The 14583-nt window shown below is 41.1% G+C and overlaps 1 protein-coding gene across 6 annotated transcripts; it reads right to left on the reverse strand.

Annotated features, from left to right (window-relative positions):
• Positions 1-1151: 1151 nt before the first annotated feature.
• Positions 1152-9726, reverse strand: chchd1 (coiled-coil-helix-coiled-coil-helix domain containing 1). Of its 6 annotated transcripts, XR_015109526.1 has the most exons (7): positions 9573-9726; positions 9188-9448; positions 8178-8296; positions 6133-6212; positions 2834-4696; positions 2450-2628; positions 1155-2205 (listed from the first exon to the last, which is right to left on the reverse strand). XR_015109526.1 is itself a non-coding variant. In XM_086180899.1 (5 exons), the coding sequence occupies exons 2-5, from the start codon at positions 9324-9326 to the stop codon at positions 4627-4629; spliced, it is 408 nt and encodes a 135-aa protein (XP_086037025.1). In that variant the 5' UTR covers positions 9327-9448; positions 9573-9726; the 3' UTR covers positions 1152-4626. The 6 variants fall into 6 exon arrangements, 2 of the variants coding, with proteins under 2 accessions (XP_086037025.1, XP_086037026.1); XR_015109525.1 differs by having other exon boundaries at positions 1154-2205; positions 2450-4696; XR_015109528.1 differs by having other exon boundaries at positions 1154-2205; positions 2450-4696; positions 9525-9720.
• Positions 9727-14583: the final 4857 nt, after the last annotated feature.

A 14583-nucleotide genomic window follows, 5' to 3' on the forward strand; every position in this document is an offset into this window, starting at 1 on the left:
GGAACTCATGAAAGTCACTCAGATCTTTATGCTCACCAGTTTTCCCACTTCCAGCACATCAACTTCGAGGACAAAATATTAATTTGTGCGCACTGGAAAGTGCTATCATAATGAGATGATCAATATTGCTCAGTTCATCTGTCAGTGTTATTGCTGATGTGTTATAGCAGATGAGATCGATTTTTTTTTATTCACAGTTTCCTTCACGATTATATGCAAATAAGGGACGTCTTAAGAACCCCAACAAGATTACAGGTCAGTAACCATATACTTATACTTGAACAGATGTTGTATTTGCCCAACACTGCCCATATTTGGTTCCCATAAAAATACAGTGTAGTTCAAATAGGAAAAGCACAGGTGAAAATAATACCAGGTAGGCTAATTCAACTGCTGAAGAAATGATGACTAAAACACTTTTTCTGGCTGCAACTGAGTGAGAATTTGCGTTGCATATGAAAGAGTCGACGAAACGGTCTGATTTTAAGACTGGGGGTTGCAACGCAAACCATAAAAGGAGTTTCAAAGAGAAAATAAATATGATATAAATACATGGTTGCAAGCATTTTTGGGTCCAAGTTTTGTAGTGCTAAAAGGAAGCAGCAGCTTCACAAAGTGACTTCAGACTTCTGTTTACAAGAGCAGCACAGTTCATACACTTACTTCACCATCACGTCGGAAGAGACAACATAAATCTATCTGCCCACTACCAGGACTATATATTCCAAAATCAGGCCGAGTTTCAGCACAGGTAATTGGTCAGTCGAATATAATCCTTACAAATATTGTGAATAATATGTTGTGTTAACTTTTCTATGAAGGAGAGAATATAAAGTGTGAGAAAAAAAAGTATGAGTGACTGAGTGCTGCAGGCTATGGAGGGGTTTCCTCCAGACATTTCGGAGGAAGTGATAAACAGGGTGTGGAAATGTTTCTGTGTGATCATGAGCACAACTGAGATACTGCAAAATGCTACATTCTGACAATGCTGTGTGCAAAAATGGCAGACAGTCCTTCCAGTGAAGAAATCCACACTTCAACCATAATTAGCAAAATCTCAGTATATCAGCCTGAAGTCAACAGATTCCACTGGGAGATGTCAGGAAATGAGATTAGGAGCCAGCAACCATTTATTCCAGGTGGGAGCACTCACATTTTGAGCTGCCATGGAAGTTGCAGCCCCAAAACTATGTTGAAAAGTATACAAGATAGAAGATTAGATGCAAGCGAACACAATTCAAACAATGTAAATATAACACAATAACTGGGACTAACAAATCCACTAACTGAAATACAACAGTGTTGGAGCACCTAACGTAACTGGTAGATGCTCCAGATCACCTGAGGGTCCCAGCTGAGTCACAAGAGAACCACCACACCAGAAATTACAGGAATATAAAGCCTTTCATGTTGACAGCAGGCTTGGATTGTTTTCTCCAGCCTCAGGCTTCATTTATGACTTTTTTTTTACACCTTGTGATTAACTTTGCTCATTGTGTCTTGAATTCTCATCAGCCTGCAATCATCTCATCATCTGCTTTCTCATTCACTCAGCATCCATCCATCCACCCTCCATCCATTTTCTACTACTTATCACCACTGGTGATATGGATGGATGGAATTTACAATTATAAAGGAACATATGGAGGATGCTACAGGTTCACTCCCAACCAAGGTCAAGGCCAGGCGTCAAAATAGCTCTTATCCTTACAGACGAATTATGAGGATAAAACCAAGAAAGTTAAAACAAAGGACACCAGATTAAATTCCTTAACAACTGTAAACCCAATAACATTAACCACAAAGGCGCTTTCCCCATCCCCCACCATGGGGACTCCATATCCCTGCTGATTTTGAATGTACTCTGCATGTTACCTCTCAAGTGGGTAATGGTAGTAGGTTTGAGCAATCTGCTCTATTTTCAGATCGTCCAGTCCTGTGTAATGGAGATAGCAGGTTTATGGTGCAATGGTGGGAGGTGGAAGCAGGCATTGAGGACAGAGAAGTTTAGTTTGTTAGGCTGCAACTGAAGAGACCCAAAGGCAGACTGGAGATGTCAAAAAAGAACAGTTTATTAAAGCCTTGATGGGGGCTGGGAATGGCCGACAAGGAAGGCTGAAGGCAAGTGAGGTGAGCTGGCTGGAGAACAGGTCGAGCAGGACGAGCAGGCAGGCAGATTACTGGTAGGTGGTGGTGGCGATAGTCCTGAGCACAAGATAAGTAGGTTAGCACAAATAGCGAAACAACTCATAAATACGGGGGGCCTGAACATAACCACCACTGTAGCTGAGACAACGATCTAGTGAAGACTGGATGAAGAGCCGGAGTAGATATACTGTTTGAGTTGATTAGTGAATGGGTTGCAGGTGAGTCAGAGAGGTGTGCACCCACTGGAGAACTTGGAAACGAGCAGAGTCTGGAACAAACAAGCAGTTAGGTGGTCCATTACCAGAGTCAGGTTGGTTCCATTGTGCCTCTTTAACCAGGGATACGACTTCCCAGGAAACTGCAGCTACAACACAGGCAGGAGAGAGGATGGGCTCCAGACTAGGTGTCGCCTCATCATCCAGGGTGTGCCCCACTTCTTGCTCAATGTCAGCTTAGATAGGCTCAGCCGCCCTCGTGACCCTTGATGGATCAGTGGTATAGAAAATGGATGTATTAATGGCATGTGGCCCTTAAGATGGAGAGTAATTAGCTTTGAAAATATATTTCAATCAGAATTAAGGAGGCTGAGTGGGTATTAAGTAGTGCATTCTGTTGGAACATTGTCTTGCCAGTGCGCTTGTCTCACTGCTGTATGGAAAAATTGCTCTGTTGGTCAGCTGCTTACCCGGGGTACCCCACGGTGCCTTCAGCTCAAAGAGTTTGATGTAGGACTGTGGTACTGGAATGAACTGCAGTAGCTCTCTCTTCTCATTCTTTCATTAGTATGATAATGTTCTGTTTGTATCAAATCTGTTTCAGAGACTTGATTCATTTCGATGACTGCAGCTTTATCCTGACAGGAGTTCCTGGACCTTGTTATACCAAGTCTCTCTGCCTGACTGTGTATTACAAAGACTTTCTGGCTAAAAAGCCTTTGAAGTCCACTTCTTAGGAAGATGACTCAAACTGCTGTTTTGTGCTGCAGTGTCCTTCCCCTCTAGGATGTTCTGGACCATGGACATTGTCAGGTTGGCACCTTTGCTTTCAGGTACACTTTTAGTAGAAAAATGTTTGTCTGGTTGTTGCAACTGGGCTGTACTATGAAGAGATTAAAACAAGTTGCACCATTGTGTGTACTGCAGCAACATGTTCATACTTGGTAGAATGCTGCTGCCCAAAGTATGTCAGGGTGGAGCAGCAGCTGGAGCAGGATGGGAACACGTTCGGTCTCCCACAGGCTGAGAATACAGTTTTTCATGTTAAATACATTGCACAAACCTTAAACCTTATTCAGACAGTGAGGAAATAGACAAATTGTCCTCACTTAAAGAATGGTGACAACGAGAGAAAGTTCTATGTGAACTGGCACACAACCATGAAAGCGGGAAAAAAAAAATTCCCTGATTGAAGAAGTACCCTTTGTTTCTGATACCTTAAGAGGTGTTTCACTGCTAGGGACAATAAACCCTTTTCCCAGCAATACCTGACTTGTCAAAGCAAGAAAAGATCCATTGGAATCATTAACAGTCATGATGGCTGCATTCCTTTTAGATGAGATGGCTCCATGTTCACTCACTGACATGACTTACTGGGACCACTGTTACAAACACACACACACACACACACACACCCCATTACCTCAACATCCCTGACATTGGGCGAGAGGTGGGGTTCCCCCTGGATGGGTCACCAGTCCATCGCAGGGCCATCGGAAGCAATTAGGGATTCAGTATCTTGCTCAAGGATACTTAGACATGGTCACCAGGGGAAGTGAGGATCGTATTAGTGACCCTTCAGTTGCTAGATGGCCACTTTACCTCTGAGCCATGCTACGCTGCACTACCTCAACATATAAAGGGAAAATCAGTTTTGCATTAACTGTTCACAATGAATGTAGTTGTGAAGTGCAGAATCTGACTGCAGCCCAAAAACCATAAGAGGGCATCTGTGAGAGAAGGGCTTGAAGATGACATTTCCTCCCATGCCATAACCTTGCTTGTTTGGACTTTGCAAGGTAGCACCAAACATGGGATTTTGAAAGATGGAAGAAAGTTTTATTATCTGAGGAGAAAAAATTAATCCTGGACAGTCCTGATGGCTTCCTACATTACTGTCATAACAAGGAACTCCCAATGGAGATGTTTTCTACGCAGCCAAGTGGAGCTGGCGCCATCATGATCTGGGGTGCTTTTTCCTTCAATGGAACTTCAGGGTGTGCAGAGGTGTTGAATGGCGGCTAGGTATGTGCAGATGTTGCAGCGGAGCAGTGGACATCCATCTTGACGGAGGGCTCTCGTCCAGGCGGTGATGGCTGGGTCTTTCAACAGGAAAATGCTGCAGTTCAAAACATCCGCCTGATGAACAATTTCTTCAAGGATAATACCACTGTTCTTTTGGAACACCCCGAGTGTTCCCCTGATCTAAATCCCATGAAAGTGTTTGGGGATTAATCGCATGGGAAGTTTACAAAGACAGAGGTTATTTCCAGACTGTGGATGCCCTTTGTGAAGTCATCTGCACCACATGGAGCAGTGTTCCCACCAGCCTCCTGGAAACACACATAAAGCATGCCTTTGAAGTGATCAAAAAGAACAGTGTCACTATTCACTACTTCGTCCTTAGTACCTCAGTGACCCTAAGAGTTACAACAGCAGAAGCTTAGCCTTCAGGTGGGACAGGTGGGACCAAGATGGACAGGTCTTTTTGTCAAGGTCTGACAAAGTGCAATCTAATTACATGGCTAAAACAGTTATCCAGAGCCCCTCCACAACACCACCTCCACCACCATCACCACACCCTTTCCCGCCTCCGTCGCCACCATGTGCCCCCTTCACATTTCTTTTTGCCCCCTTATATATGCCTGTCTAGAACCGGCCCTGCATACAGCCTGGTTACGATCCACCACCATAAAATGCACAGACTTGTAACTTTCCCCTGGTCTTAAGGTTTTGATGAGGTGTTTTTGTAGAAGGCACTGTCCACTAATTTCCCTCCAGGTGTCACTCTAGTAATGCTATTGTTAGAAAATATGCAGACACATTTGTTTAATTATCATGAAGTTTTTTAGCCTGATGTAGAATTGTATGACAGTGTTGTGACCTTTATACAGACCAAAGAAATGAAGTGTGTGCAGGATGTACCAGGCTGTGCTTACACTCCTGAGATAACAAGAGTTTGGGAAAGGCCTTGGACAGTGAGGAGTCAGCGTCCCTATGCGTCCCTACCCCCGCAACTGTCCTTGATGGAAGCAGGAAGAACAAAGGCATGGTGGAAAGCCACTGAGAGGAGGAACTTTGCATATATATATATTTGAAAGACACTGAGACTGTTCAGTGCAGATGTAAACCTTTGCCTGTAATCCTTGCTGCAAGTAAAACTTTAATTGAGATCTCTGTCTCTGAGAATTTTATCTTGTGTTGGGAAATTTTGTGGTACGAACTAACAGCGAAAATACAGTCTTTATCCTCCAGAAATAATTTCCTGACAGGGAAAGGACGAGGCATTGACATGTCCACTGATAATAACAAGCTCCAGCCAGATGCCATGAAACCTGAGGAGTGTAACTCAATCACATCCACTATCAGTGTCTCTGCACATACTGAGACAACCCTGCAACACTGTAGGAAGACTATGGAGAGAACTGTATTATAATACAAACCATCAATTATTATTCAGTGTAAATAAATATTTGATGAATGAATGTAGAAATCATACAGCTTAGTTTATTCATTTATTACATTAAAGTACTACAGTATATCCTGTTTATTATCAACAAGTAATTACCAAAGACATTAGTCATCACCATCAAGGCCTGTCCTTAGTCTCAGTCCAGTATGCTCTTTAGAAGCAGCACATGAACTCTTCATGATAAACCCAACCCAAGATGAGTGAGTGAGTGTGTGTGTGTGTGTGTGTGTGTGTGTGTGTGTGTGTGTGTGTGTGTGTGGGTGGGGGGGCTAGATCTCAAAGTTAATGTTGGGGTACTTCTTCAGGAGGGTTATGGCTTGTTTTGATGCCAGATGTCCTTGTCTGCTGGTCAGGGTCGACTTGTTCTTCATAGCAGCCTGTGAGGGAGAACCAGGATGTGTGACCAGTGTAGTCTATAAACACATTACAACACATGCATTTTGCAGATTGCTACAAAACTGGAACTGCCTATCGAAGGGACTGGGGTGAATGGTGAGGTTGTGTCCAACTGCTGCATGTAGAGAACGACCCCATTATATGGAGCCATTCCCTGCCCTGTTTTTAACGTCAGATTCAACAGACACGGGTAACTATCACTGAGCCTCTTTGTCTCTTTGCATTCAAATACACCAGACAGCTCCTTCAAAATGAGATGGTAGGTCCTTCAATAGTTTAAATGTCATTTAATGGACGACTTGATCAACATAATTCTCAGCAGAAAATAAACATGACATGGATCTACAATGTTTCCTCTCTGCACGATTAGAGTGAATCAGTGTTGCTAGCAATACATACTGCATATTGCAGGGAAAAAAAGATTAAAGATCTTGCAAACTCAAGTAATGTGAGGGTTTATTTGCGTATATACATCAGCTAAGATCTGATTACAAGCAGTCATAGGAAACATGTTTATTGCATTAATGACTTCACTGTAATGACTGTAATGAAAGTGACACTGCTGTTACTTTTATATACTACGGAATAACTTCTGACTTCTAACAAAATAACTGGCCCAACACTAGCTGTTGGTCCCTCTAGCAGCTGCAAATATACATACTAATGTCTTATTTATTCTCTTTGACCTACACTCTCAAGCTGATGTCAAAATATTATTTTCATAATATTGTAGATTTGTTTGACACTCATCATTTGAAGAGATGGAGGCTAGGGCTGTAGCGGTACACTAATCTCGCGACGCGATACGATGTGATACAAGATATTCAGCTCACGTTACGATACACTTACATCATTTTCTGAAAGATTTTAAAGGGACAAAGTGATTTTGGTGACATCTTGTGAGTGTTCCATTGACTTGGATTGAATTAATTAAACATCAAAGCATCAATTACACAACATATGGCTCTGCTTGCGAATGCTGGAAAAAATTAACCAAAGATGTGGTGAGAAAATTAGTTTCATTTATTGAAACTGAGTCCAAATTGTTGCTTACAAGCTTTTGAAAAGTGAACAATGGAGAGTTAAATTGCAGCAATAACCGCTGTCGCTGTCCGGCGTGATTTGTTTCGGACCGCGTCGCAGCTTCTTGGGCTTGGTCTCAGTTAGCATTACCTTGCCCGGGTGGTGACGTTGTAGGTGGGCTCGCAGGTTGGTGGTACTCTAGCGTAATTAACGTTTGTGTGACACAGCTTGCAAACCGCCATACTTTTGTCTAAATTGTCACTTTCCTTTTTGTTTTTGAACTCAAAATGCTCCCACACATCTGCATTTAAGCATGCAGGCACTGAAGTTATACTCGCCGCCATTCTCCTGAATCTCTCATCTCTAACCGGATGAGAAAGGTGTCAACATCTGGGTAACAAGGAATGCTCTACAGCGACAGGTCTGCTGGCAGACCTAATTGCTCCTCCTGCAAAGTGCGGGACACCGAATTTGAATGGGGCTTAATGTATTGATACTCGCGACCACACTAAGAGGTTAGCATTGATGCTGGCAAGTAGAACAGAAATGGAGACTTTTCACCATAGAAAAGATATTTTCATTCTTCTAATGACTTCAGCTTTGGCGTGAGTTCCTTGATCTGATATGTTAAGGTTTGCGTGATACAAGCTGATAAGATGGATGGTTCATTTAAGTGCAGTTTAAGTGATTATATGGACAACATCTTCGATGGTTCTGTGAAACAAAGCATGTGACAAGTCAGGTTAGGTGTGACTACATTTGGAATAAAATATTTTGGTTTGGATGAAATGTTAATCATGCCCCACATGCTAAGACACAGAATTTCATTGATTTGATGACATTGTAATCTGTAAGTGGTGGAGAGAGAGAACAAGCACGAGAGAGAGAGAGCTCTAGAGTGGATGTGAGTGTGTATAACATACCCGAGCAATCTCCACACAACTGTAGAAACTTTTCATCTCATTTGAGCACAGAGCGTCCTCAAAGTTATTCTCTTTCCAGCACGCCATCATGACAGACAGCTCTGTGATACACAAAGAATCTGGGAAGGAAACAATTCAAATTTACTCTCCAAAATAATCACATATTAAGAGTGTCATTGATCTCTGAGCTCACAAAAACCTGATTCTCTGTGACATCAGATAGTTTGACAGTCAAAATTCAGCAGAGAAGCCACAGAGAAGCGGGAGCTGTTAGAGCCCTCACACGGAAATATATTAATACGTTCATCTATAAATCTGCAGTTGTGATAAGGAAGAGGCAGCATTTTAGCTAGATGAATGAGCTTAATCCATATTTCTATGATCTCAGTCACACATTGCTACGTTTACCAAAATATTTTGGACTCCTTCACTCTTCACACTCTGAACTTGTTCCTACTATTGAACTGTGGAGACACGCTAAACTTAGCAGTAAAGTCTTCATGAGCATGTCCTTGGAAGCAAGATCGGTGTGGTCAATTTAGGCAAAATTCCAGATTTTCTGTACTAAATTGGTTGACTTTTCAGTGAGTACATAATCATGCCAACATACACTGTTGAATGCACAGTTCCTTTCATATTCTTGACTGTGTGAAGTAATCCATTTAAGAGATATTTAAGTTTCATAAGCATTTATACCAATTACATTTAATCCAGAATAAACGTGAATAATCCAAAGGCAAGCTCTTAACTGCCTTTCACCCATTACATGTAATTCCAAGACGGATGTCCTTTAAGTATCAAAATATGAAAATGTCTATACTCAAATAGCCCATTATCATTCCTGAAAATCAAGTAACATAACTCATAACGTTTCAAAGTGAGAACACAGATCTTATGAAAGTTAAAAAAAAAACAAAAAACTTGTGTATGAATGGTCCCGCACACAGCCTGTTAAAACTTCGGAGAACACAATTATACGAGCTGAAGAGCGGATCTTATGCAGGTAGTACCTCCTTTCTTGGGATTGCGGGGGATGACGGTGTCTTTGAGGCACAGGCTCTTGTTTGGTTTCAGCACGGGTCTCCCGCTCGGTGGGTGCACAAGCCTCCTGACCTTCTCTTGGAGTACCACGCCTCGCTGCGCCGCCATCGCTCACACACGGATACGCGATCCGCGAAGGACTCAGAGATTAAAACCAGCGAGCTTCTCCTCAACGTGTCCTCCTCTACTCGCTACTGCATGCCGCCATGTTTTTCCGTAAATGGTATGTACTGTCGTAAAAAGGAAAACCTGCGTTGAACAAACCACATTTACGGTCACTGACTAGAGGGAAAAAATGTTGTTTACGCAGTGCAAGGAAGATCTTAAACATCCATCCATCCATTCATTTTCTACCGCTTATCCTGTTGAGCGTCTCGGGGGGCAAAAAGGTCCCAGGTACAAGTCCCGGCTCGGGTATGGGGTCTTTCTGTGTGGAGTGTGAATGTCCTGTGCCTATGTCCTCTCACGGTCCAAAGACATGCAAATGGCCTTGGCTGATCGAACATTTTGAATTGATTGTAGGCGTGGCTGTGGGTGTGAATGATTGTCTGTCTGTATATGTTGGCTCTGCAATGGACTGGCGACCGGTCCAGGGTGAACCTCGCCTCTCGCCCAAAGGCTGCTGGGATAAGATCCAGCCCCTCCTGCGACCCTTAATCAAGATAAGCGAAAGAAAATGGATGGATGGATGGTATGGTTATGGGGGTGGGCTGAACTTGCTGACAAGTTATCGAAGAGACAGGCAGCAGTTTGTGTGAATGGAACATACAGTATATCAGAATACATGAACATTGCATGCAGGGTACCACAGGGGGTCAGTATTGGGACCGGAATTATTCATACTATACATCAATGACCTCTATAACGTGTCACTGAAATTTGTTTTATTTGCAGATGACTCTAATATTTTTTGTTCAGGTGAGAATTTGCAGCAGGTTTTGTCCATGATCACAGCAAAAATAAAGAAGAAAAACTATGGTTTTATTAAACCCAAGTAAAAAAAAAAAAGAAGTGCCATTTGGAAGAAACAAACCTGAATGCAATGTTGAATTGATAATAGATCATGTAAAAATAGAAAAAGTTGATGAAATACAGTTTCTTAGTGTCATCCTGGACCACAAAATAAGCTGGAAATCTCATGTAAGCCACGTGCGTTTAAAACTGTCAGTGCATTGCAATTCTGGGAAAAATAAGACTCATTCTGGATCAGAAATCATTACACACTACACTGTTAACTGTTTTTACCACATCTATCATACTGTGTGGAGGTCTGGGGTATCCATAAAAGCACTCTATTGCCAATATGCATAATACAGAAAAAAGCAATGACAATGATAAGCAAGGCCAGATACAGAGATCACACAAACCCACTGTTTATAAAATCGAGAATGCTGAAATTTATAGACTTGGTCAAATTCAAAACAGCACTAATGATGTATAAAGCAAGAAATAATCTGCTTCCAAAAAAATATCTGGGAAATGTTTACAGAAAGGGAGGAAGGTTATAATCTAAGGGGAAACCGAAATTTAAAAAAACAGGTGTGAAAGGGGTCAGACTTACAGTTCATATCAGAGGCCTCCCTTGGACACAAAGTCCAGAGATTGCCTCCCCGTTGTTTTACATTGTAAGATGTAATGTGGCAGAGCAACTTTCGGGGCTTAAAGAATCTAAACCGTTTGAGTAATTACAAAGTTTTCAACAACTTTTGTTCAGCACAGTGTCATGTATTAAAGTTTGAAGACAATACCACTAATGCTCTAGAAGGAGATAGCATTTGTTTTTGGGGTCCAAAATTGGTGCAAATTTGTGCATTTGTGTGTATATTGTGGACTTACTGTTGAATTAAGGTCAGGGGTGTTGGCATATGATTTGTAGGTCTTGATGAGATGAATAATTGAGTTTTGTTCCGATGTCTCTACAACATTCCAACAAGGCATGGTGCCCCTTTTTAGATATATAGGTGGTGCTCTGAAGCATATTTTGGCACTTTGGGGGGTAATTTGTACATTTTATCAAATTTTTCACCTGACCTGTAGTTTGTGCCAACTTTGGTGAGTTTTTGAGCATGTTTAAGAGGCAAAATTCAGGTCTAAAATGGCAGAATAACAAGAAAGAAAAATAGAAAGAAAAGGAACAGTTATAGTTGGGTCTTCGCCCCCTTTGGGGCTCAGGCCCTAACAAGTATATGGAAGAGGAAATGTGTTAACTATGAGTGTGATGTGGATCTAAGAATGGCTATATTAAAACTGATAAGTGGTTGCTATTTACTGTATTGATGTTGGCTATAGATAATGTACTTATATGGATATTTATGAAGTATGTATAAAGGTATATATGTGCCTAAAGGGACATTTTTACATGGATATTTGTGTAGTACAATATATATATTATTTCTATATTGATACTTATATAATATATATTCATTATATATTATATGTTTAGTAGTGTATAGGTGTATAATATATTTATATGGATTACATAAATTTTGTGTTGATGTTTTATACAGTATATATATATATAAGAATATAAATAGAATATATTTGTAAGACTCATGGCAAACAGTAATAAGGGGTAGGAATACAAAACGTGTTAACTTCTTCCTGTTCCTTTTTCAAATGTGTATAAATACTCCATTGAATATATTTTATATTATTTTTCTTTGTATATCAATGGCATTTTTTCTATTAAAAATAAAAATTCATTCACCATTCACACAGACACACACACACACACACACACACACACACACATATGTGTATATATATATATATATATATATACATATATATGGATATATATTACTTAGCACATGACACAAACAAATTTGTATGTATATATATATATAAATATATATATATATAAATATATAAATTTCTTTGTGTCATGTGCTTTGTAACTGTTTTGTCACGTGCTTTGTAACTGTTTCGTCTTGATAAATGACTGCAGAGGGAAATAAGCTTTCTGCCAAATCTGGTACACACACCTTTTTGTTCCCTGAGAATAATTATTTAAAATGCACACTGTCCTTTTCCAAATAAATTAGAGAAACTAATGCTAAACTAAAATAATTTTCCTCAGGTACCACCTCTGATCCATCCATTTTCTTCTGCTTGTTCCTATTAAGGGTCACGGGGGGGTGGAGCCTATCCCAGCGGCTACGGGCGAGAGGCGGGGTTCACCCTGGAGAGGTCACCAGTCCATCACAGGGCCAACACATATAGACGAACAACCATTCCCACTCACATTCATACCTACGGTCAATTTAGAGTATCAATCAGCCTCGTCCCCAATTGCATGTCTTTGGACGGTGGGAGGAAGCTGGAGTACTGGAGAGAACCCACGCAGGCACGGGGAGAACATGCAAACTCCACACAGAAAGATCCCGTACCCGAGCCCGGAACCTTCTTGCTGTGAGGCCACAGTGCTGACCACTGCACCACCATGCAGCCCATCACCTTTGATAGGGCTGTCATCAGAGCTTTCACAGCCCTGGGGAAAAAGCTGTTTCTCAGTCTTTCTGTCCCTTATGACCTTGAACCTGGCAGAGGGAAGGGGGTCAAAACGACCTTGTCCAGGGTGCGTGCAGGCAGACCTGATTTTTGCAGCTCTGTTTTCCAACCAGGCGGAGTAGATATGATCCAGGGGTGTGAGAGGGGTGCCGATGTTTTTTTTGGGTGTTTTTCAGATAAACTTTGGGACGCGATTGTTGCAGCCTCTGAATCGAGTTGCCGTTCAATATGTCATCTTGCCGGAAGCTTGACAAGGGTAGGTAGATGACCCTGATATCCTATGCTGTCCTCATATGCATCTCTCTTGAAATGTTACCACACATTGTGATGATGCAGACCACAAAACCTTGACTGGTCTGTTTCATAGCGTCACATTTCCTCCAGCTCATCTTCTCCTCTGGTGGGACCTCTTTTGGTCTTGTACTTATTTCAGTAAATGTATCTGTTTTTCTAAATTTATTTGCCTCAGCTTCTGTGATTTGCTCAGTTTTAGCCACTTGAAATACATGAAGAAGCTAAATACAAAGAAGCCCTGCTGTGAACTAAAATTTTGATGGCATAATTGCCATCCAAATTTTCCTGTGTTGAGTTAGGTTCTCCCTGTGCCTGTGTGGGTTCTCTCCAGGTACTCCAGCTTCCTGCCACAGTCCAAAGACATGCAAGAGGGGGCTAGGCTAATTGAGTACTGAGGGTGTGGCTGTAAGTGTTGATGATTGTCTGTCTCTATGTGTTGGCTCTGCGATGGACTGGCGACCTGTCCAGGGTGAACCCCGCCTCTTGCCTGAAGGCTGCTGGTATAGGCTCCAGCCCCCCTGCAACCCTTAACAGGACAAGCTGTAGAAAATGGATGGACGGATTGATATTCAAGGACTGGGATTTTATATTCCACCAAAAACCCACTTCCACCCTCCGCAGCAGCTTAGGAGACAACAGAAGCTCCAGGGCCTTCATGGCCAGGCCACCACTGCCCAGGGGCCTGGCCATCTCCTTCAGGAGTGGTACACAAAAAAATCACAGCAAAAACACTGTTATCAGCTTGGTTTAAACACAATACATATTCATTTTATGAAGCCAATTTACAAAATCAAAATGTTGTACGACAATCAATCTTGCATTACAACCTACTGTAAAATAGTTTGTATTTCCTTAGTATGAATCACACCAAGCAAACATCCTCATATCAAGTGGATGCTTCTGACAATATTATCATAGTGGTATTTCTGATTTGTAAAATAAAACATGAGAATTGTGTAATTGCCAAATAGCTGACAGTCTAACTGCAGTACTTTTGACCATTCCTGGCTGCATCCAAGAGTTTTTCTTTTGTTTTGTAGGAACTTCTGGTCTTTGCAGAGAAAGGTGACATTGACAAAGAATGCAATACGCAGCTTTGACCATTCCAGATTGAATTTATTGTCTGTTTAGGCATGGTAATGTTCTGTTAATGTGGTGACACATTGCCATATATATATATATATATATATATATATATATATATATATATATATATATATATATATATATATATATATATATATATATATATATATATATATATATATATATACTGTATATATATACATACATATACACACATATATACATACACACACATATGTGTGTGTGTGTGATATGTGTGTGTCTGTGTGTGTTCTTTTATATTCCGTCATCCATAATATATAATACATTTACAAATGTTTTTGATACTTATTCAGTCATTAAAGACAACTAGTTCAAACAATAAATGATACATTTATTTGAATCTCTGAAAGAGAGAACAAAACAAGAGAATGACAGAGCAAACGAACAGAGTGAAACGCAAGCGCAGTGAGAGCTGGGGGGAGGGGGAGAGAGG

Source organism: Aulostomus chinensis, chromosome 16 (genome assembly GCF_037954235.1).
Source record: "Aulostomus chinensis isolate RoL2024-O1b breed Wild chromosome 16, RoL_Achi_v1.0, whole genome shotgun sequence".
Taxonomy (NCBI): domain Eukaryota; kingdom Metazoa; phylum Chordata; class Actinopteri; order Syngnathiformes; family Aulostomidae; genus Aulostomus; species Aulostomus chinensis.